Source organism: Arachis duranensis, chromosome 4 (genome assembly GCF_000817695.3).
Source record: "Arachis duranensis cultivar V14167 chromosome 4, aradu.V14167.gnm2.J7QH, whole genome shotgun sequence".
NCBI lineage: Eukaryota > Viridiplantae > Streptophyta > Magnoliopsida > Fabales > Fabaceae > Arachis > Arachis duranensis.
The window spans coordinates 20,238,400-20,262,398 of NC_029775.3; the positions used below are offsets into that span (position 1 = coordinate 20,238,400).

Genomic DNA, 23,999 nt, shown 5'->3' on the forward strand with positions numbered 1-23,999 from the left:
GTGAGTTTTGTGAATCTCCAATTATCCCTTTGGGGTTAACTCAACTTCCATTACTTTAATATTGACTTGGATTATTAAGTATCAACATGGCATTCTAAAAATAAAATGACGTAGACACTATATGAATATAATCAAATGGTATTTCAAATTGGTTGATAGGCTTGTGAAGATTTGAAAAAAGAATCTAAAGAATATAAAAAACAGTAAATGAAGAGAAGTTGAGAGAGAATGAATAAGAATACATCAAGTAGTAATATTATTGATTGTGTTTCAGATACAAGACTTTGACTTCTATTTATACGTTAATAATGAGTAACTAACAGCTTTGCCTAATATGAAAATTCTGTTGATTCCTAACTGCCTTAACAGTTTTATTGATTAAGTCACAAGCTAATTAACCATTCTCTATACTACTATTCTTTATTTCTCACCTCAAAATCAAACTGCCTTAGTTTCCAATCATGTGTGACTGCAATTAATAGAATAATTCTTATTTTTTGAGGTTTAATAACTGGATTGAATGTTTGATCAAAGTCCACCCTTTCTCTTTGCTGGAATCCTTTCCCTATAAGTCTTGCTTTGTATTTGATAATTTTGCCTTGTGGATCCTTTTTTATAGCAATAACTGCAACTCCAGGAGGTGGTTCAACCAAGTTCCATGTGTCACATTTTATCAAAGCATCATAGTTACTATCATAACCCAAAAAGAGACATAAATGAGATTTATAATCAAATTTATGTCTATTGTATGGTCTTAATAAAGGGTAACATGCACACCCAAACACTTTGAGAAATACATAATCAGTTTTCTATGGAAAAGCACCTCAAAAGGTGTTTTAAAGTCTTAAACAGCAGTTGGTAACCTACTAATAAGGTGTACAGCTGCTGTGAAGGCTTCATCCCAAAACATCATTGGAAATGAGGCCGTGGCTAAGAGAGAAAGCCTAACCTTAGTAATATGTCTGTGCTTTTTCTCAACATTGCCTTATGTTGATGAATAAGGGCATGATATTCTATGAATAATACCTTCTAATGCTAAAAATGCAGTAAAAACTTGAGAAGTAAATTCCCCACCATGTTCAGATTGTAGAGCTAAAATGGAGTGTCCTGTTTACTTCTCCATCCTCAATTTGTATTGTTTAAAGACTTTAAAAGCTTCTGATTTGTTGACCAAAAGAAAGATACTAGTATATTTGCTAAATACATCAACAAAACTAATATAAAAATGAAAACCATTTTTTAAAGGAAAAGCCTAGGGAGCCAACTATAACTTAAGCCAACTCAAGCCAATCCTTTATATTTCTAGTTTTGAAATTCGAAAAATTAGGGTAGTGGAATGTTATTTTTTCTTTTTTATAACAGACCTCTTGTTTTTCAACTAGTTGACTACCCTCCTAGTTGGTTCCCTAGTGGAATCGCTTCTTGAATTTACTGGTGATGGTCCCCATATGTCAACATAAATTAATTGCAAAGATTTAGTATGAATAGATGTAGAAAGATAAAATGGCAATTGATGCATTTTTGCCATTGAACAAAACTCACATATATATAGGTAATAAAGAACTAGAATTAATGAAGGAATATTGCATTTATTGAGAATAGTTTGAACAACTTTTAGAGTTGGATGTCTCAGTCTCTTATGCCATAGAGCAATTATATCAACATCTATTTTTTTTAAGTGAGTGCTGTTTTATTAACATTGCTAGAAATAGAAGTAGAATTGAGTACAGTAGGTATGTTTCTTGGTACATAGAGGTTAAAAAATTCATATAGTTGATGGTTTTCCACCTTTTTTAGCAAATTGAGATGAAATTTTTTTTTGAAAAATAATCTCTTAAAGATTGTCTCTGTACAGTGATGAGTATAGTTTTGCGCCATGTATTTTATAGTTGTTTTCATGCAGCAAATCTGTGATAACTGGAAGAATATACTTGGAATCAGAAGAAAAAGTGGGTGTCACTACCATGGCTCATATTGAAAGAACCTTGGCTCATGATACCATGTGAAGATTTGAAAAAGAATTTAAAGAACATGAAGAACAGTAAATGAAGAAGAGAAATTGAGAGAGAACAAATAAAATAAATCAAGTAGCAATATTATTGATTGTGTTTTAGATACAAGACTTGCACTCCTATTTATACATTAATAATATGAGTAACTAACAGCTTTGCCTAATATGAAAAATCTGTTAGATTCTTAATTGCCTTAACAGTTTTATTGAGTAAGTCACAAACTAACTAACCATTCTCTACACTACTATCCTTTACAAGGCTCCAATATAAAATCCTAAACTCCAAAATGAAAAACCACATTCATCTTCATCTTCTCTTCCGTTTCTGTTAACTGCTACTGCTACTCTTGTACTTGTTTTGCTTTTTGAGTAATGATGGGCGAGTTATTCACTGCTTTCTTTTAACATTTCCCTATAGTCTTTTCAAGTGAGATTAATAATAATTGTGAAGAATTAGAGCTAGAGTAATTTTTCTTTAATGTTAACCTTCTTGTCAGGGGGAAATAGGTCTATTATCTCATCTTTACCTGCATGTTAATTTTCTAAAAAAAAAGGCATATGATTTCAAAATAAATAATCACTTCACTTATTAACACTGGCAATAATAACCATATTTCTACTACATTATTACTTACATTTGGTGTAATATCTCTCTTTCCTGCTATAACAATTTCTCTCTTTCCTCCTTTAGGAAGTGTTGATGGTTAGTAATTTGTTTAAAACATGTTCATTGTTAATTTTTGTGGATACTTTCAATTATATTTGGCGGTTATGTGTGTATCACAATGGTATTTGGTAGAAGTGTTACTTGTCACATGTTATTGGATGACTTCATTTAGTTCTGGCATCTTACTGTATTTTTTGTTGGTTGTAGTTTTATCAAATTGTAGAAAATGATACTACAGATCTTTATATATATTGCTGATTTCACATTTATCACCATGATTTGCTACATATTTGGCCTTTTAATGTTTTGCTTACATCTTTGTTATGTAATATGTGCTTCATTTTTGGTTACATACTGATCAAGATGAATGTGATTTTTTCATTTTGGACTTGGGTTTTTATATTGAGGTAGAGACTAAATTCAGTTCAGTCAATTAATTGATGATATTCATGTGGTTCTTACGTCATTTTATCTTTTGGAATGTTATGTTGGCACTTAAAAGTCTAAAGTAAGCATTGTAATAATGAAGTTGAATTACCAATTGATGGAGATCCTCAACCTAATTTGAGAGGCTAATTTGAGTATTTATGAAAATGAGTAGCTATTTTACTTCACGTTTGAAAATTTAAAGACCATTTTAGATATTATTCATAAAAATTTGATTATGTTATCAAAAAAAAAAATTGATTATTCAGGTGACAAATTTGATTATTTTACTATAAAATCTTTAATTATTTTCACTATTTTATTAAAAAACTATAGAATATAGGCTAACCTGTATTCACTGATATTTGGTGTTCATTCAACATTTTTCGTAGTAATGTTTCTTTTTTTTTTCAAGTTGTGTGTAATAATTTAGTTTATAAAATTCTTTTATTTTGACTTATTTTTCTCATAAAACATAACCAAATTTTATTTTTGAATAAATAAATAATTTCATGTGAAAAATATTTTTCCTAATTAAATATATAGTTTTAAATTTTAAGGAATATTTATTAATTTTCTCTTCTCTTTTAAAAAAAAGTAAGAAAAAAAGGAAGAAGAAAACATGAAATAAATATGAAATTGTTAGGCAAATATAAGATACTCCATTTATTGGTTAGTTTAGTTAGTTTAATCCTGCATTTCGCGTGAAAGGGAATCCCTTGCATGGGTGGGGACCACATAGGTCAAAGGCAGTTCATGAACTCCTCTTCCCCCCTTTTTTTAATACGATGAGAAAGAGAAGATAGATAAAAGTAAATGGTGATCATAATATAATTATAGACTTATAGTTATAATTATGTGTACAAAATTAAAATACTAATTTTATTATCTTAATTTTCCGGTGATTAAATATTTTAGTTTGGGATCTTTTCTTCTATTTTCAATTCCTACCTTATTATTGAGTGGGATAAAAAAAAAAGGCCTGCTATACATACAAATTTTTTTGGCTTACAAGTTTTACAAGTCCAATAAAACACACGCATTATACTTAATTAACGCATTACACACTTCTACATTCAAGAGTAAATAAAACGCACGTTATTCAACAACTTCCTGTTTCCAAAACGCGCTACACATCATGCATTATGAACGACTCTTCTTCTTCTTTCTCCATGAAAACAATTTTCTTGCCAAATTTGAAGATAATGGAACTTCAGAAATACACCCAAATGATTACAGAAATACACCCCAACAATTATAGAAATACACCCAAAGGATTACAGAAATACACCCAAGAGATTACAGAAATTCACCCAAACGACAAAAATACACCCAAAGGATTTAAGAAATACACCCAAAATTCGTTGAAGTACACCTTATGCATATTTCAGAACTCTTTCTCTGTCTCCTCCTCATCTTCTGCTACTGCTTCTTCTTCAAAAACGATTTCAGAGTTTGATGTAAAAAAAATGGAAATCAAGAATAACGAAGAAAGAAAACAGAGAGAAAAGCACGTAAATGAAGAAGAAGAACAGAAAGAGGAAGAAGAACATGCAGCAAGAAGAAGAAGAAGGAGAAAGAGAATGCAAGAAACGAAAGAAAAGAAGAAGAAGAGGAAGAGGAAGAAGAACGTGCAAGAAGAAGAAGAAGAAGAAGAAGAAGAAGAAGAAGAAGAAGAAGAAGAAGAAGAAGAAGAAGAAGAGGAGGAGGAAAAAGAACGTGCAGCAAGAAGAAGAAGAAGAAGGAGAAAGAGAAGGCAAGAAACGAAAGAAAAGAAGAAGAAGAAGAGGAAGAAGAAGAAGAAGAAGAAGAACGTAGATCTTGCATCGCGTTTTTGGGGTTTATTCGTTAATTAACTTGTAAAGCATACAAGCCCTAATGACTTGTATGCAGAGCTTTTCTCAAAAAAAATCCCGAAGTCTTTTAACCTTTTGTACTAATAAAAAATTGAGTGAAATACCAGTTAGATTTTCGAAAATTTTAATTTAAGATTAATTAGTTATTAAAAAAATATTATAAATTTTTTATGATAGTAAATGGTAGATATATATTTTTTGCTAATGGATAATACAAAATAAAATGGATAATTAATCAATAAATAATGCGTGTCTCACGTGTGAACATAAAAATGATATAGTTTTAAATGGTTAAACATTTATTATTTTTAAATTTTCATATAATATTTATCAATGGTTTTCTATTTATCACGAATCCTATTAAAACTGGTAAAATTTTGTAATAATCTTTTATAAATAGACACATCACAATAATTAACTGTACATATAAGAATCATTGTTAAGTTTTACGTCATTAATTGATAGAAAGATATAATATATCCACCTCCATAAATTATTTTTTATATTGAAGTGGGAGTGGTGTTTTTCATGATCATGGATTGTAAGAGTGTTACTCTCAAACGTAGAAGTGTCGGATTTAAAAATGTAGAAATCAGATTCTCTAATTTTTTTTGGAAACAAAAATCGGACTTTTCGATTTGATAGGAACGAAAATTGGACCCTCTCATTTGTGGAATTAAAAAAAAATTTATAACAAAAAAAATCAGACCCTCCAATTTGATATTAAAAAAATTTCAACAATCAACTTGCAAAATTATCGATAAATCCAGTTAGTGATTTTTATATCAAAATAAAAATACATACAAAATCAATAGAGCTAAATTACACACACTTCTTATTCATAATGAAAAATTTTAACTTTTATTATCGTAAAAAATTAAATTGATATTTTTTTCAAAAACTAATTAGTTCAAAATCAGAATTTTCAAAGAGCCAATTTACTCTAAAAAAAATTTCAAAGAAAGAGTTCCTATAATTTATGTTCTAGTTGTTGTTTCTCCTAAATCAATTTCATTGCACTCTGGATTTTTGCCAAATAACTATAATAATGCTTAATACCTTATAGTTTTTAAGCTCTATAGACTATAAAGTATTATAGTTTTTAATAACTCAAATATTGTAAATCAATAACGTAAGTCCTTATTGCTTTCAATGAGTATTTTAAAGTTAGTAACTATAATAACCATGAGAATTAAGTTAATTTGTACCCTAAAAACATAAATTAAGATTACTAATAAAAAATGTTATTATAAAAAAAATATGCAAAATTTAGTTTCTAATACAAATATTGTGCATTTATTAAAATAAAAAATTTAAACTTTTTTACTACTACTAATAATAACAATCTTAATTTGTACCATTAGAAACATGTTAACTAAACCCTAACTGTAATAATGCTTGACACCTCAAACTGAAAGAAGAGAGTTTTCCCCAAAAAAAAAAAAAATGAAAGAAGAGAGATACATTTCCCTTCAGAAAATGGGTTTGGAAACGAAACAGGAAATGAACTCCAGTGGGGACCACAAGTAACTTCTTTCTGAAGTATGATTCTGGTCATGTATTTTTTTGTCCAATATAGTTAACATGTTAATAATTCTATGGTCAAAGGGAATAATCTAACTGAATTGGTAGTAAATGAATCACCACAAGATTAAATAACATTTTATTAGATATATTTTGCTATTTTAGTTTAAGAAGATCACTGAAGGAGGTAAAAAAACAAGAAGCAAAACATAACACCTTACTAGTTTCTTGGCTTTGTTTGTTCTTAATTGAAGGACAAAACATTCTACAAGTTTGTGCTAGAACTGCATAACCACCTTCAGATAAACAAGGCATAAATCTTATACACATGATTCAGTGAATATTTACTATATGCTCATTATGTGTTTGATTATTTTCCTCTGAGAATATTTTGTTGTTCACTCACATGGTATGTGTTTTTTCATTTGAGTTTTAGTTAACTTGTGTCATATTATGCAGAAGACAAATATTATGAGTTCTTCTGGAGCCATGCAAAAAAAGCATGAGGAGAATAGTTTCCTTGATACCAAGACAATGGCGGAAGGTTCAGACCCATCACCATCACCAACAAACATGGTTGCAGCTGCAGATGAAGGAAACACCGAAAACAGCAATGAAGAGAATCTCAATCTCTCTTTGGATGAGTTCTATCACCAAAACCACAATCCACCACCACAAACAACAGAAGGTGTCTCAACCTTTGAGAATGGAACATCTTCGATATCTATGGACATAGAAAACACACAGAATCTGAGTTTGAACATCGGCAATTCCTACAGCAACAAGGGTACTACTACCCCCTTGGTGCAAGAGATTGTGATTGATCATGATGATGCATTTCACTATGAGAAATCCAATTGGGACTCTACCATTCATGAATTGCTTGATCTTGGATTTTCTAACCACAATGAAAATCAGCAAGCACATGATCACCAACAATTTCAGCTATGTGAGGCACAAAATTGTAGTCAAAGTTACCATTCATCAGATCTTCTTCAGCTTCATTTGAATCCGAATCAAATCCCTTGCATCACAAACCCAATTCAGAATAATACACCAAACTTTCAACATTCCATGGGGTTCCTTGGTGACCTTCCTGTGGGATCAGACTATGACACTTCACTTCATTTGAATCCAGCCTTTGGAGTTGGAGAGTTGTTTCCGTCTCTCCCGCATGGCTACACTAGGCTGACTGATTCGAGGAGCGGATTCCTCTTTGGTGGAGGGGATGAAATGGAGGGAAATGGAGCTTGTTATCAAGATGGAGATGGAAGCCAGGTTGACATTGGAGTGATGGAGTTCAACAGAGCCAGAGCTTGTTCTGTTGGTGGCAGAGGGAGGAGAGGACAGGGTACCATGCCAATTGATAAACAAAGAAGAGAGCAATTGAATGACAAATACCAAATCTTGAGAAGTTTGATCCCAAGCCCCACTAAGGTACCTATGTTACTAATACTAATGCAGCATCTAGTGATTTTGTTAATCATATATATCTGAGATTAATTTCTATATACTTAAGCCAATAAAGTTTGAGAGAAAGAAAAAAGAAGAAATGATAGTGATTGCCACTTACTTCTAGCTATAGGCAATGTTCAATCTATAACCAATTGAAATTCTCTGATTTATATTGAATGAAATGTAATGGATACAGAGTGATTTTTCATTTTGCCTTAATTAGGACCCAATCTAATACAATATAGAAACTGTTTAATACCACTCAAACTAAAATTTGAATGTGTGAACATAGGCCTACATTTTCAGAATATAAAGGTCAAACGAAATCATGGTATGTAGTTATCATGATACTCATTATAATTTGGCATTTTTCTTAAAAAATTCTGTTGGTTTATAGTGTCATTGCATAGAAACTAGATGTCTAACAAATAGAACCAAATATACAAAATACAAAAATTTTCCAGCAGTATCATGGAGTCATTGCATTGAAATTAAATGCTATATATCTTTTGTGGCTAAATCAAGTTGTGTTTGGTTTAACTTTTGATTACACTTTTGGATTCCTATCTGTTGTGTTATGAAAATAACATTGATAGGTAGATAGAGCATCTGTGGTGGGAGATGCAATTGATTACATAAGAGAACTGATTAGAACAGTCAATGAGCTCAAGTCACTGGTGGAGAAGAAAAGGATTGGGAGGGAGAGGTTCAAGAGACACAAAGATGAAAATGATGCTTCAGAGAGCTGTAACATAAAACCTTATGGTGATGGGTCCATAAGAACCTCATGGCTTCAGAGGAAATCGAAAGACAGCGAGGTTGATGTCCGAATAATCGATGATGAAGTTATAATCAAGATGGTTCAGAGGAAGAAGATCAATTGCATGCTTTTTGTCCCCAAGGTTCTATTATGGAAAAAATTAAGCTAAATCAAAGAACTACACTAATATACTAACTTTTGACACCTCACATATTCTAGAACTTTCAATTCCTATAACTATTCCATCCTATACATAACAGGTCCTGGATGAACTTCAGTTGGATCTTCACCATGTTGCTGGTGGCCATGTTGGAGAATATTGCAGTTTCTTGTTCAATAGCAAGGTTGGTGTTTCATATGACAACAAAAATTAACTCTGAATTTGAGTAACTTGCTGTTTCTACCCATGAATGAACGAAACTAGCTTTGTATCCAGGAAAGATGATGTTGTGTGACGAAAGTAACAAAACATTAATTTCATTCATGAGTAGATTTGTTAACATTCTGAACTATCATAGCTAGAAATATTAGTTTACTTATCATTCATGAATACAAAGTTAGTTTTATCAATATTAAATATTTTATGCATAGAAATAGTAGTTTACTCTCTTAAATTACAAAACTTTCCTGCATGAATACAATTATCAATTATCACCACTGGTTTGTATATTCAAGTGTTGAATTGTTTTCACTAAGACAGATAATTGAAGGTTCTTCAGTCTATGCAAGTGCCATTGCCAACAGGGTGATTGAGGTTATGGACACTCAGTATGCAGCAGCAGCTGTTCCACACAATAGCAGCTATTAGAGTTGTGGCTGATTGAATAAAAGATTAGGGGTTTTTATTAATATAGATAATGACATTTATGGAAAAAATAATAGATAGCTAATAAAGTTTATATGGATGCTAGATACAAAGAACTAAGAACTTAGTGAAATTTACTAGTTAAACAGTTTATGACTTATGGTTCACAATCGAACTTCTTTAATTATGAACTATATTGAAGTAGGTGGCTATGATTGAACAAGAACATGAATGCATTTGATTAGCTTGTCTGCACAGAATCAGACATACTGCATTTTTTTTACTTTTTATATTGCAGCTATTATTACTGGTGTTCAAATAATTTTTACTAGGAAGTAATTCTATAATTAGGATCAAGTTCGAGTCTTATATAGATACAAGTACAAAAGCGACAAAAGAAAAAGAATTGGGAGAACTGCTTCCGTGAATATCATAGAAATTTTCCAAATCCAACATTAATATAACGAAAGCCAAAAAAAAATTGAGTAATGTTATATATATAACTAACAAATACTATTAGTTTTAATCAGTAATAATTTGTACCTATATGTATAAAAATTTTACACATAAAAAACATATAATTTGTACTTATATTTACTAGAATTTATATATATAAATATCAATACAGTTTGTACTTATATTTTTTAAAATTTGTACATATAAATTAGTAAAATTTATTTATTGAATATTGATGAGTTTAAAAAATTTGAATCATTGTGATGATCAAACATTATAAATATTAATTAAAAAATTGTTATTTCAATATTTGCTTCCAATTGTATAGGCAATATGTTTGTTAGTGTGCAGAATTAATTTTGGGCCAGAAAAGAAATATAAGTCCAACTTGATAAATGAAACAATTGGTTTTATGCAAAATTACATCACTCAAGTTGCTGAGGCTTAAATTGGAGATAAGCCCAAATTTCAAGCCCATTTTAGTAAATCAAAATGATGAAGAAAGTGGTCCAAGAAAGCCATACGGTGATAATAAAACAAAATGGGTCCAATTTGTTGATGCACTCTTCGGTTACTCTCTTTCATGAGACAGTGAAATTCAAAATTTAATTAAATTGAATGCATGCATTGGTTACTGAAACACAAATTTTAATTTAATTAAATACTCACGTAGGTAATCGAAGTCTACATTTCAATTTCATTTAATTTTACATTAAATGCTCTGTTTCTTTTCTCTCTTCTCTCTCTTTATTATTTCGGCTTGTCACTTCACTCAGGAAAGAAGAGTGAACAAGTTATCAAAGAAAAGAGAAGTACAGAGAAAACAATGAAGCTATAAAGAAGAAAAAGACTAGCTTGATGATGGCCTTTACAAAAGGAAGATCCGAAGCATGGTGTGGCTAAGATCTTTGCTATTGAAGGCAGGATTTCAAGAAGAAGCTTCAAGATCTTCATGCCAATAGTAGAAAGGATCCGTCTTGGTCAGAGAGAAAGACCTTTGTGGCTAAAGCTCATTTCCATTTTTGTTCATCTAAGAGAAAAGGTAGCTACTGGAGCTACGAAGAGGAATAAGCAAATATGAAAAAGAAGGAGCTGTCAAGGATCAGAGGTTCATCAAGGGTCAGTGTTCTTTCTTGAAGTCAAAGTCAAGATCAAAGGCTCAGAGTGAAAGAACTTGATGAGAAGGGTTGAGAGAGGTACTTGCATGTTGGTTTTGTTTCATTTTTTCCTCTCTGTTCTCTCTGTCCGAACCGATTGTTTGTTGGAGAAGATGTTGGTAGCTTGGTTGAACCGATTTCAATCTTGGAAGCTTCCCTTCTATAATAAGGGTAAACGGTCAAGGGTTGAGACAAGGAGAGTAAGCACAGAGTTCTCATAACTACCTTAAGCTAATAGAGTTCTTCTCCTTCAATGGGTTTTATTTTGTATTCTTTTCTTTAGTTTTGTCTATCTGAGTCTCATGGTAAAAGGCAAACAGAGTGAAGTTTGTAAGAAAAAACCAGTGAGAGGAAAAAGACAGACAGAGCAAAATTAAAGAAAAAGTCATAGATGTCTAAGAGTTTCTTTGTACATCTGTTTGTTGTATTTCATGATCCTGTGAGGATTTCCTTGCAAGTTGGGTTAGCACTTTGCAGTTGAAAGTTTGGTAGGTGTCCAAGTCAAGTTCAGATTTGGGGATAGAATCTGGATTTGTCCCAGATAGGAATGGGTAGTTCTTAGGGAAAAATTGGTGTATGTAATCTGATGATTATAGTAAAATTATGTCACAATTGTAATGGAGACTGGATGTAGGCTGCATTGCACTTAGCAGCTGAACCAGGATACTTCTGGGTGTGATTCTCTCTTTCTCTTCTACTCCTATTCTGTTTCTGTTGCGAAGGAGATAAAAATAAAAATAAAAAATATCTCCTAACCAGTTACAAAATAAAAAGAAAATGTCTCTTGACTTGTTATTAGACAAAAGTAGAAATATCTCTTAAAATTTCTTTGAAAAAGCAGCAATTAATACTCAGAAAAGAGGGACTAAGATTCAACATCCCTTCTCTTAGCCACTGATTACCATCAAATATAATTTAATATTTGTACTAGTCAAATGATAAAAAAAATACTAAAAATTATTGGCACTCAAGAGTTTCTCAAAAAAATATATAAGTAAAATATTTTTTTATCTAATTATATTTAAGTATTCATCTTAGTTAAAAACAAAAAACTATTGTTCTTTTGATGAGAAATTTAAAATCAAAGACCTTTTACTAAGGAACAACCTATTTACCAGGATTTTTTATTTAAATAAATAAAATAAAAGTAATAATTACTAAAATAAATAATTTTAAAAAAATTTACCGCTTTGGATTCTCTAGTCATATTGACGTGTCTATCTCGTTTACACTGTAAATGAGATATATAGAAGACAATCCCAGTAGCTATAAAAAGATGTGTAACCTTTGGTATTCTTCACAAACTTTTTCCATCCTTTTTGTGTCTCATATTTCTCACAAAGACAAGGCATTAATGGCCAGTAATAGTCCATACATAGTTGTGTTTGTTTATCTCAATTGTCGTATGAGAAATGGCGACAACGGGATCACATTTGAGTGTGAGGATCTGATATTGTTTCGCACCCAGCGTGTGGAGACGTTGTCGGATTTGAAGAGTTTGATATTGAGCAAGTTCGGTAGTACACAAACGAGAAAAATTAGAAGGGTGGCGTATAGGTTGCTGGCACCAATGGGTAACAGAGTCTTCCGGTTACGACTATTCTGACTTCTAGGGGACGAGCATATGCGACTGATGTTCGACATCCATGGGAGGATCATGGTGGAGCAAGTAATGGAGCTTTCCGCAGATGTGGGACACAGTGGTGGTGGGAATTCCGTACACTCAACGTATGTACAGGACGACCGACCCCTCGCACCACCGCCCATTCATGTCGTCATTCCAGTGGATGAGGCAGAGGAGGGCGAGGAGGAGCCGGACGAGGATTACATGGCGGACAGTACAGATAGTGACTTGTCCGATAGTGGGGATGAGGATGATTGTGTTTTGGAGACAACTACTCAGATTGTAGCGTGCCATGTTCTACCTCCACCTCACCCAATTCCAGCACTATTGACAGTGCCATCTCACTATCACAGTCTGGATCTGGATGCCATGCATGAGAGGACTCCATTTCCTGACACGGATGAAGAGATTACAACCTAGAGGGCGGTGTAGAGTTTCGGATCGGCTACAAGTTTAGAAGCCGAGAGGGGGTATGAAGAACTACAGTATTCGGAGGAGTGCCGAGTATCGAGTAATCGAATCAGACCGGTTAAAGCACCATGTGCAGTGCCGTCAAGCTGAGAATGGGTGTCAATGGAGCCTCCGTGTGGCTCTTCGACAGAACCTCGGATACTAGTAAGCTTTAAATTTACTTGTGTTGTTCAATATTTCTGTTGATATATTAAGTAGGTGTACGACATGGTTAAAGCAATACTGTGTTGTTGTGTTCAGAGAGGTTTGGAGGGTTGGTGGAGTGCACAGTCTAGCATCCACCATGTCTCAAGACCATCGTCAGTTAGACAGCAGTCTGATCTGCAGGGTCATCTTGCCGTTGATTTAGTCCAACCCCTCTGTAAGCATTTCGGTTTTGCAAGGTGCGGTCCAAGCAAGCTATCACTTCAAACCATCCGACAGAAAGGTGTGGATTGCCAAGCAGAAGGCAATTGCACAGATATACGGGGATTGGGAAGAGTCGTACAATAAGGTTCCAAAGCTACTTCAGGCAGTTAGGTACTGCAGAGCTCTTTTCCTGGTACCATTTGTGACCTACGCGTCAAACCGTTCTACGATGGACACCTCCTGTTACGCGACTGCAGTATGTTTGATAAGGTATTTTGGGATTTTCCTTCATGTGTGGAGGCCTTCAAGTATTGCAAGTCCTTTGTCTCTGTAGACGGTGCGCATCTGTATGGTAGGTACGGTGGAGTGTTGCTTATTGCGGTGGTGCAAGATGGAAATAGCAACATCCTGCTTATTGCTTTTGCCATTGTGGAGTCCGAGAGCACCGAGTCATGGTCGTTCTTCCTAACTAATCTGAGACACCACGTCACCCCCACAAGACGGCCTGCTGGTTATCTCCGATGATAGTGGATGACATCCCCTAAGAGCCTTCCATGCTTACTACATTAAACACATGGCTACGAATTTCATGATTCGGTTCAAGTTAGCCGAGAGCAAGAGATACCTCATTAACGCTGCAGGGTGATAGTGACATCACCCCACAGGAGATGAAACGTGTGCGTCTCCGACCGCCATCGCTCCACGAGTGCTGAAATCAGGAAATTGTCAAAAGTGAAGTCCTTGAGGGGCACCGTGTCGCCGAATCCGGCCTCAGGTAGATACAGGACAATGGCGTCCGGTGGAGGAAAGGTATGGCTGACTCGTCGGGGTAATAGAAGGCAAGGCCTCTGTGGAATAAGAAAAGTATTTTTACTTATACAGAGGTAATAAAAAATTTCTATAGCATACTTAAGAACATAGAAGTACTTCTACTTAAGAATATAATTCCATGTTTCTAGTCTACACATAGCAAATCCTAATTAAATCATAACAATCTTACACAAGCAAATACTGTTCTAAATTTATCCTACAAACCAATCCTTAAGGCATTTTACTCAATGTTTGTCACTACAGGTCTACCCTAACAATGTCCACATACTTAGATTAACCAAACAGTATGCAATTAACCTCAAAGTCGGCCGCCCCAGCGTAATGCAACATTTCGTTCAGTCTGTTGATGTCTCCGTCGTTCTCCGCCTGGCGTGCCATCACTGTATCAGACTCAAATATAGTAGGAAAGGGTTGAAAGAGGAGAGAAAGAGTTTGACTAAGTCAAATTAGGACCTAGAGAAATACTGTAAACAATTATATTCATAGACGCGGTACGACTTTATCTCGTTTACAGCGTAAACGAGATAACAACGATACATCTAACATGCCTTAGGCTGATGTATTTAAATCGATAATTATTTTTTAAAATATTTATTTTAGTAATTATTAGATTTATTTTATTTATTTAAATAAAAAACCCCTATTCACCATCATGACTATCCTATACTTATATAACTATTAAAAGTAAATTAATAATTAACCAGTGGAAAATCAAAATTCTATAAGTATTAAGTAGTATAAATTTAGCTCTAATTTACAAAAACAGTTTAATTAAGCTATTTAAAAAAATAATTTAAATAATAAATAACTATATTAAAAGTAGTTTATAAATAAATTATTTTGCATTTGAATTTTTAATTTTAAAAGTGTTTATTTTATAAAAATATGATAAAAAATAGTAGTATTATGAGAAAAGTTATTTTTTCTTAACTTCTCTATAAGTTCCTAAATAACTTTTTAGAAAGTTACAATTTGATTTTGAAAATTGCACCGAACATTAATACTACTACTTTTCATTAGTCAAAAACTCAAAAAAATTACTTTTAAAACTTTCTAAACATCTTATTATATTATACTAATATCTTAATCTTTACCACTAAAAAAAATTATCTTGTAATTACAATATTGATTTTCAAATTTCAAATACTATTATATTTTTATTTACGTAAAATATATTCATATAAAAATAATAACTAAAATATTAATTTATATCACAATTTAATTTTTGTTTAAGTGTATTGAAAATTTTCTTTAAAATTTATGATTTTTATTGTGTTTGTTCCTCATTTCACTATTCAAACTAGAGCTACGGATAACGTTGTTTTCTACTCTGTTCTCTTCTCTTCCCTCCAATCACATGGCTTCTCCCCTTCTTCACCAGCCAACGCAGTTCTTTTTCTCCAACACCCAGGTTCTTTTCTTTCTCTTTTTGTGACTCTGTATGTTGTGTTCTCCTTTCTGAACTTGGTTTTTCCATGCTTAACAGTTAAAAGGACCTAGCCATGGATTCTTGTGGCGACCCCCTTGTTCTTCATTTGGCGCCTCTCATTCTGAAAACAAAGCTCGGCCCATTAGAGCTTCGGTTGATGCACCCACATTTCCATTGTTTCAGACTCCAAAACAGCATGACTCAGCCTCTGAGGTATTTCATTTTACTTGGATAATCCTTAGGATTTGATAGCTTTAACATCCTTAATTGCTTAGTGTGGTAAGTTATTGATCCAACAGTTAGAAGCACAATCTGGGTCTATGATGTGCTGATTATTGCAATCCTTTACTTGGTCCAAGTTTTGATTATAACAAAAAAGGAGGATTGTGTTAGGTAGTTGGTAGCTCACTTTTGGCACGGTCCAATATGATTGGTTCCTTTTAGTGGAACGATGCCTGATGTTCGTTGTTAAGCTAGCAGCATGCTAAGGCTTGGTTTGGTAAAGCCTCTTGAAGAGGAGTTTGTACTTTTGAAAACTACAAGCACCTCATTTTTTGTCTGATAAATAAAAAAGATTATGTACTTCTGCCTGCAGCCGTTAAAAGTTAGGAGTGCTTTTGAAAGTATCTAAGGAGTAGTTTGGTAAAGTTGGCTTATCAAAATTAAAAAGCCTAATATACTCTCATATATTAATAACTATCTAAATTTACTTTAATATTTATGTCTATTGTGTTCTTTTTAAATTTTAAAAGTTATGTTATCAAATATAATTGTTACTACTTATTGAAAGCCATTTTTAGTTTGATTTACTAAACACAAATGCTACAACTTTTAGAAAGCCATCTTTCAAATGCTAGATTTGATAAAGTACTTTCAAAAGATAAAAACTTTGCCAAACCAAGCCTAAATTAGCTTATAAATGTGAGACTTCGAATGGAGGGTTTACAGTTTCCATGCTTTGATCTGCTTTGATATTCATAGAAGTATAACAAATAGTGTAGATATTTTATGATTTTAAACAGCAAACAAATAGAGTAGACCTTGGTTTTGATTTTGAGAACCTTCTTTATTGAAGAATATGCCTTTGGATGAATTCTTAAAAGGGTCTTCAGGTTTGATGGGATATTCTGTTGTAAGTTAATTAATTAATGTATTGGTTTGTTCTTGTAGTTGGAGCCTGCAGATCCTGATTTCTACAAGATCGGTTATGTCCGAAGCATGAGAGCTTACGGAGTTGAGTTTAAGGAAGGGCCGGATGGATTTGGTGTGTATGCTTCCAAAGATGTGGAACCTCTCCGGCGAGCAAGGGTGAGTAGCTTTTTTGTGCATGGATGCAGTTGATGTAAAAGCCCTTGTGAGTTGTGACCGCTCTCAGTGTAGCACATGTGAAAATATTTTACGTATATAAACTTTAAGATTACATTCTTAGCCAGTTTCCATGTTAGTTTTCTATAATGGTTTATTTGAGCAGGTTATAATGGAAATTCCTCTTGAATTGATGTTAACCATAAGCAAGAAACTCCCATGGATGTTTTTCCCAGATATAATTCCTATAGGTCATCCAATATTTGATATTATCAACTCTACAGATCCAGAGGTAATTATTTTCTCTAAATTCATTATTTCATAATAAGTTATAAGTGTATATATTTTACAAATTTGTCACCCGTTGTTGTTACAACATTTATGCCACCTTAGAAACTTAAAAGGAATTGTTTTCTGGTTATCATGCTTATTGTAATTGCATAAAATCTTTGTGGCAGACAGATTGGGACTTAAGGTTAGCTTGCCTCCTCCTATATGCATTTGATTGCGAAGACAACTTTTGGCAGTTGTATGGTGACTTCTTACCAAGTGCAGATGAGTGTACCAGCTTACTTCTAGCTTCAGAGGTGTGTAAAGTGTAAACAAAACAGATTTTGAATCACTAAACTTGTATGAGATGGTTGAGGCTATGACATGCTGAGTTATAGACTCTTGTCCTCAAATCGATATCATTGATGTAATAGATATTCCAATTTTCCCTTGTTGGGGTGTTTCATTTTTTCTCTTTTAACAATATCTTAACTTGCATTTTCTTCCCTTAAGATCTTTATTTGGCCCATACAAAAATTTGGTTGTCCCTCAGGGATGACTTGTTTAATTTTTGGTTGAGCCACAAAATACATATAAGCTCTAATGAATTGGTCATTGTTTTAAGAATTTTCTGTATAATAAACTACTATAACCTTGTGTATGATCACTAATAGCTATGCCTAAAACTTACCATAGTTTTTTACAAACAACTTTATTTCTCTCCCACAGGATGAACTTTCAGAGCTTCAAGATCCCGATCTTGCTTCTACTATGAGAAACCAGCAATATCGAGCCCAAGAATTCTGGGAAATGAACTGGGTAAATATCAAGTTGTGTTTCTTGATTTTGTTAGTTTTCCATTACACATGAAAGTTGTTACTGTGTTCTGAACATATTTGGTGTCAACATTGTTCAGCACAATTCTGCACCCCTTAAAATAAAGCGTCTTGCTCGTGATCCTCGAAGGTTCTTGTGGGCAGTGGGTATTGCACAGTCACGATGTATTAACATGCAGACGAGAATTGGTGCATTAACTCAAGATGCAAATATGCTTATTCCTTATGCTGGTATGAGCATATCTCTTTAGTTAGTCTGAGTAAATATGTTGCCTATTTTGCACTCTTAATATAATCAAGCAAATCTTCCATGTTTTCATAATTTTTTCAGAAATCTATTTTCCAAGTTAATATTAAACCTATTGAACAATTTTTAAAACCTGATTATGCATGCAATGTATATTTTCTGCACTGCAGGAAGAAGCGCCAAACTCTGAACATAAATGGTAAAGTTTGAGTTGGAGTGGGGGAATATAGCGGGAAAACAACAGCACCGAGCTTGTTTTTTAAACTTTAGGTGTATAGATTTTCTAACTTTTAAATCTTTGTCTTTTCAGATATGCTGAACCATTCCTTTGAGCCGAATTGCTTTCTGCATTGGCGTTTTAAGGACAGGATGCTTGAAGTTCTTATAAATGCTGGCGAGCAAATTAAAAGGGGAGATGAGGTAAACTATGTGACACTTCTATAAACTGTGCTTTTATTGACTCCTTGCTTATTATATTGAACATATCATAGTGCTGATTTTTTAATCGTGGCCTTGCTTTCGCAAGATAGCAAAAGGGTAAAACGTGTGCATAAGTCTTGGAGAAATATAGCTTGATAGATTGCATGCATGCCAAATGAATCTATACTCCATTTTCTGTGAAGTATATAAAAGCATAGACAAGAGTGATATGTGTTGCACTCTTCCAATTTTATGGTCTAAGCGCAATTAGATTGCTCGAGCTGGAGTCTTATTGTTCATATGTTTGCACTATTTGGTTAATTTTTTTATTAGATTGGTTTACATGCTTGAAAGTTGGGAATCTGAAAGTTTCCTTGCCTTCCTATTTTATTGTTTGTCTTATTTCATCTTTACATTGGAGATCCTGATTGTGGCGTTGAAACCAAAAAAAATTATTACAGATGACAATTAATTACATGAGCGGACAGAAGAATGAGATCCTAATGCAAAGATATGGATTTTCATCACCCGTGGTAATTTTTTTTCCTTGAAATATTTGACCAAATTAATGTTCTACATTTGTTAGTAAAAATTCCATGTAATAAAAAGGGTGAAAAATTACACACAGAAGGCCTATATTGCATCCCTAATGGTATTAACTAACTGAAGTAAAAATCTGTGATCTGAAAACTTGTAAGAAAAATTCTTATAAACTTAAAACTTGTGTTTGGCATTTAGATCCATTGAATTGTGCAAGTGTAGTCCTTATAGTAACTTACATTTGCAGAATCCTTGGGATGTGATCAAATTCTCAGGCAATGCAAAGATTCATCTGGATTCCTTTTTGTCCGTCTTCAATATATCTGGCCTTCCCGAAGAATATTACCATAACAGTATGAGCAATATGAATTTCCTTTCTATATTGTGCTTTTTTTTTAGCTTTCCTCTAGTCACACTGGTGCTAATGAAGACGCCACTTGAAATTAATAGCAGAATGTCTAGCAATCGATGGCGATACTTTTGTTGATGGAGCTGTTGTAGCTGCAGCACGAACATTGCCAACTTGGTCGGACAAGGATGTGCCTCCAATCCCTAGTGCAGAAAGAATGGCAGTAAAGGAGTTGCAACAAGAATGTCGACAGATGCTTGCTCAATACGCTACAACCTCTAAGCAAGACGAGAAATTGCTTGGTAAGTTAGATGTTCATATCCTGACATTAGAAACAAAAATAATTTACCACTAGGTGGAGTCGGCTACATAATAGTTTACAATTATGTTGGCTTGAAAATATTTTTTTTGGGACATTCTGGTTGACCAAAAAGAAATAATAGATAGCTAGATCAGTTGGTCTTCTATACGCTACCAGCAAGATTCAAGTTACTTTCGCAGCATTTTAGCCCCTAATTGTAAAAAAAAATGACAAATCGACCCCTTTAACTTTTGTAAACCTGCATTTTGGCCAAAAATAAGTGTGTTTATACCCTCGTTAACTTTGTCCTCCTGAACTTTTCCAGATATACAACTTTGATACTCTAGAATTTTGTTATTTTTGTTAATAATTGATGGAAAAATTACCAATTAGGTCAATATACATTTTTGGGATAGCTCTAGGAGCCAATTTGCACATGGTGTAAAAGGTCTAGGATAATATTTTGGTCCTATCATCTAGGATGGAGTCAACCTTTTGAAATTGTGGTCTAACTTGAACAATGTTTGTCTTTCATTGGAATTTGCTTTGATTATAAAAGCTAATGCTTCACTTTCCTGTGATCACCACAGATTCCTTGCCGAACGCTCCGAGGACGCTCGAAGCTGCAATTAAGTATGCCTAATTTCCACGAGCTAGCAGTTTCATAAGCTTTTTAAATTTTATTTTGGAAAATCTTAAACCATTAAGCTTCTATTAATAGTTCATTGCGAATCCTACGCATGCAGGTATAGATTGCACCGGAAATTGTTCATTGAGAAGGTTATCCAAGCATTGGAGATCTATCAAGATAAGATACTTTTCTGATCCCAATATACTAACTGTATACTAGCACTAGCCATAAAAATTTTGTAGCAGAGTTGTGTAAGCCTGCATCATCATAAAATGTTGTTGTTACCCTTGATTGCAGGGTCAGTTCAGTTGTATCTATTCTAGATTTCTAGTCATTTGCGCCCCCACTCACCCACCGACACAAAAACCATTTTCTGTTTCTTGATCAAGCTTTAAGGACATCAGAAAAGAAGATTAAGAAATTGTTTCTTGTATAATTTTTAGATTTAATTTTATACTATTTATAATTTGTTTGGGCCTGTAATTGTAAACAGTTTTGCATTATGTAAGAGACCAGAGAGAAATATAGGAAGAAAAGTGTGTATTATTGTCTCAACTACGAGGGAAGGAAACCCAGATAATAAGACAACAACCACAGAAGGAACATAGAGCACTATAGCAGCTCTGCTCTGCCAAAATCATATATTCTTAAAAGCACAGAGAACTTTATTTAAGTAAATTAAAAGTCGAAAAATGTTAATCAAACACCATTTATATATTCAAGAGTATCGTTAATTCCCAATCTTTCTACCTTCTCTTCAAGATATATAACAAGATATGCATAAGAAAAATATATATGTATAGAAAAATATGTTCTTATATGATAAAAATAAACCTTCCGCCAACTACAAGTCTAGCATGAATGTGTATGAAGAATGAAGGGCACTTTTTCTTACCGTCATCACTAAGATCCATCTTTTAAGAATTCATCTTAAAGACCTATTTTTATTTCTCAGTCTTTCTGTCTGGGGGAGATATTTGACTTGTGTAGTACTTTGAAATATTATTTTAAAAAATATTTAGTTTTTCGGCACAAAATTTAAAAATATTAATCTTTACTCCTTAATTTTTCATGTACTCATTCTTATAACAAAAGTGTAATTGAGGAGTAATGCATAAAGATGTAACTCATTTTACAATTATTTAAAATGGAAATAGAGTATTTTTTTATTTAAATTATGGATGCTTTTTTTTTTCCTTTTTTCTATCTTTATGAGTATGAATATGAATGACAGAATGAGATATTAAATTTGTGTATTTTTATATAGAAATGTACTTGAAATATTATATTAAAAAATAAATAAGTTTTTTCAAACAAAATTTGAAAGTATTAATCTTTAATCGTAGTACTCATATTTATAGACAAAAGTTTGTCTCTATTAAGCTACTATTATGCAAATATTCTTCTTCAATTTTGCTGTGGCTATGAAATTGAGGTAAGAAAAATTTTTAATTTTACTGAGTTCAAAATTGATTTTTTCTTAATTTTGTTGGTATATCATGTTAAATTGAAGAATAATGTACAGAAACATAATTCTTTTTATAATTATTTAAAATTAGAAAATAGAATATTTTTTATTTAAATAAATTTTTTTCTTTTTTTTATCTTTATGAGTGTGAGTGAGATGTCAGATATATATTTTTATATAATAGATCATTTGAAATATTATATTAAAAAATAACTAACTTTTTCTCACAAAATCTTTACTTGTTAATTTTGTATGTACTCATCTTTTTAGACAAAAATTTATTTTTATTAAGCTACAATTATACAAATTTCTTTCTCAATTTTGTTGTGGTTGTGAGATTGAGGTAAGAAAAAATGTTTCTAATCTTGTAACTATTGATTGCAAAATTAAATTTTTTGGTGATTTAAAATTGAAAAATAGAATATTTTTATTTAAACAATTTTTTTTAAATATTTTTGTATGAGTGTGTGTGAGATATCAGATTTGTTATTTTTATATATTAGAACACTTAGAATATTATATTAAAAATAACTAGCCTTTTTACACAAAATTTATTACACTTAAATAATTTTCTCATGTTCTTATTTTCATAGACAATTTATTTCTATTAAGTTACTATCATGCAAACAATCGGATTTAGATTATTTTTGGTTGAACCTCAAAATCTCGCTAAAATTATTTTTTATATGGAAAAAATAATAGTATTGTACAACAGGTAAGGATCAGAAATTCTTAGCAGCTTTAAACATGTGTAGCGTCACCAGAACAACACACGCCCCTGATATTGTACATTTTCAGAAATTCTTGACAGCTTTGGCCACGTGACACACCGAGAGCAACACGTGTTGATTGCTTTTTCAAGAAAAAAATGTTTCTAATCTTGTAACTAGTGATTGCAAAATTAAATTTTTTGGTGATTTAAAATTGAAAAATAGAATATTTTTATTTAAACAATTTTTTTTAAATATTTCTGTATGAGTGTGTGTGAGATATCAGATTTGTTATTTTTATATAATAGAACACTTAGAATATTATATTAAAAATAACTAGCCTTTTTACACAAAATTTATTACACTTAAATAATTTTCTCATGTTCTTATTTTCATAGACAATTTATTTCTATTAAGTTACTATCATGCAAACAATCGGATTTAGATTATTTTTGGTTGAACCTCAAAATCTCGCTAAAATTATTTTTTATATGGAAAAAATAATAGTATTGCACAACAGGTAAGGATCAGAAATTCTTAGCAGCTTTAAACATGTGTAGCGTCACCAGAACAACACACGCCCCTGATATTGTACATTTTCAGAAATTCTTGACAGCTTTGGCCACGTGACACACCGAGAGCAACACGTGTTGATTGCTTTTTCAAGAAAAAAATGTTTCTAATCTTGTAACTAGTGATTGCAAAATTAAATTTTTTGGTGATTTAAAATTGAAAAATAGAATATTTTTATTTAAACAATTTTTTTTAAATATTTCTGTATGAGTGTGTGTGAGATATCAGATTTGTTATTTTTATATAATAGAACACTTAGAATATTATATTAAAAATAACTAGCCTTTTTACACAAAATTTATTACACTTAAATAATTTTCTCATGTTCTTATTTTCATAGACAATTTATTTCTATTAAGTTACTATCATGCAAACAATCGGATTTAGATTATTTTTGGTTGAACCTCAAAATCTCGCTAAAATTATTTTTTATATGGAAAAAATAATAGTATTGCACAACAGGTAAGGAGCAGAGATTCCTAGCAGGTTTGAACATGTGTGGCGTCACCAGAGCAACACGCATGAGAGT

At 32.3% G+C, this 23,999-nt stretch overlaps 2 protein-coding genes across 3 annotated transcripts; both read left to right on the forward strand.

The window, feature by feature from the left end:
* The first annotated feature begins 6,413 nt into the window (after positions 1-6,413).
* LOC107483680 (transcription factor bHLH91-like) lies at positions 6,414-9,664 on the forward strand. Its single transcript, XM_016104284.3, has 5 exons — positions 6,414-6,502; positions 6,944-7,921; positions 8,536-8,841; positions 8,960-9,043; positions 9,400-9,664. The coding sequence occupies exons 2-5, from the start codon at positions 6,956-6,958 to the stop codon at positions 9,505-9,507; spliced, it is 1,464 nt and encodes a 487-aa protein (XP_015959770.1). The 5' UTR covers positions 6,414-6,502; positions 6,944-6,955; the 3' UTR covers positions 9,508-9,664.
* Positions 9,665-15,690: 6,026 nt separating this feature from the next.
* On the forward strand, positions 15,691-21,274 carry LOC107483703 (protein PLASTID TRANSCRIPTIONALLY ACTIVE 14). 2 transcript variants are annotated; one of them, XM_016104311.3, is made up of 13 exons: positions 15,691-15,802; positions 15,878-16,033; positions 16,991-17,128; positions 17,292-17,417; positions 17,584-17,712; positions 18,125-18,214; positions 18,312-18,462; positions 18,789-18,898; positions 19,360-19,431; positions 19,686-19,791; positions 19,889-20,089; positions 20,679-20,721; positions 20,835-21,274. In XM_016104311.3, the coding sequence occupies exons 1-13, from the start codon at positions 15,749-15,751 to the stop codon at positions 20,911-20,913; spliced, it is 1,455 nt and encodes a 484-aa protein (XP_015959797.1). In that variant the 5' UTR covers positions 15,691-15,748; the 3' UTR covers positions 20,914-21,274. The 2 variants fall into 2 exon arrangements, with proteins under 2 accessions (XP_015959797.1, XP_015959798.1); XM_016104312.3 differs by having other exon boundaries at positions 19,892-20,089.
* The last annotated feature ends 2,725 nt before the right edge of the window (positions 21,275-23,999 follow it).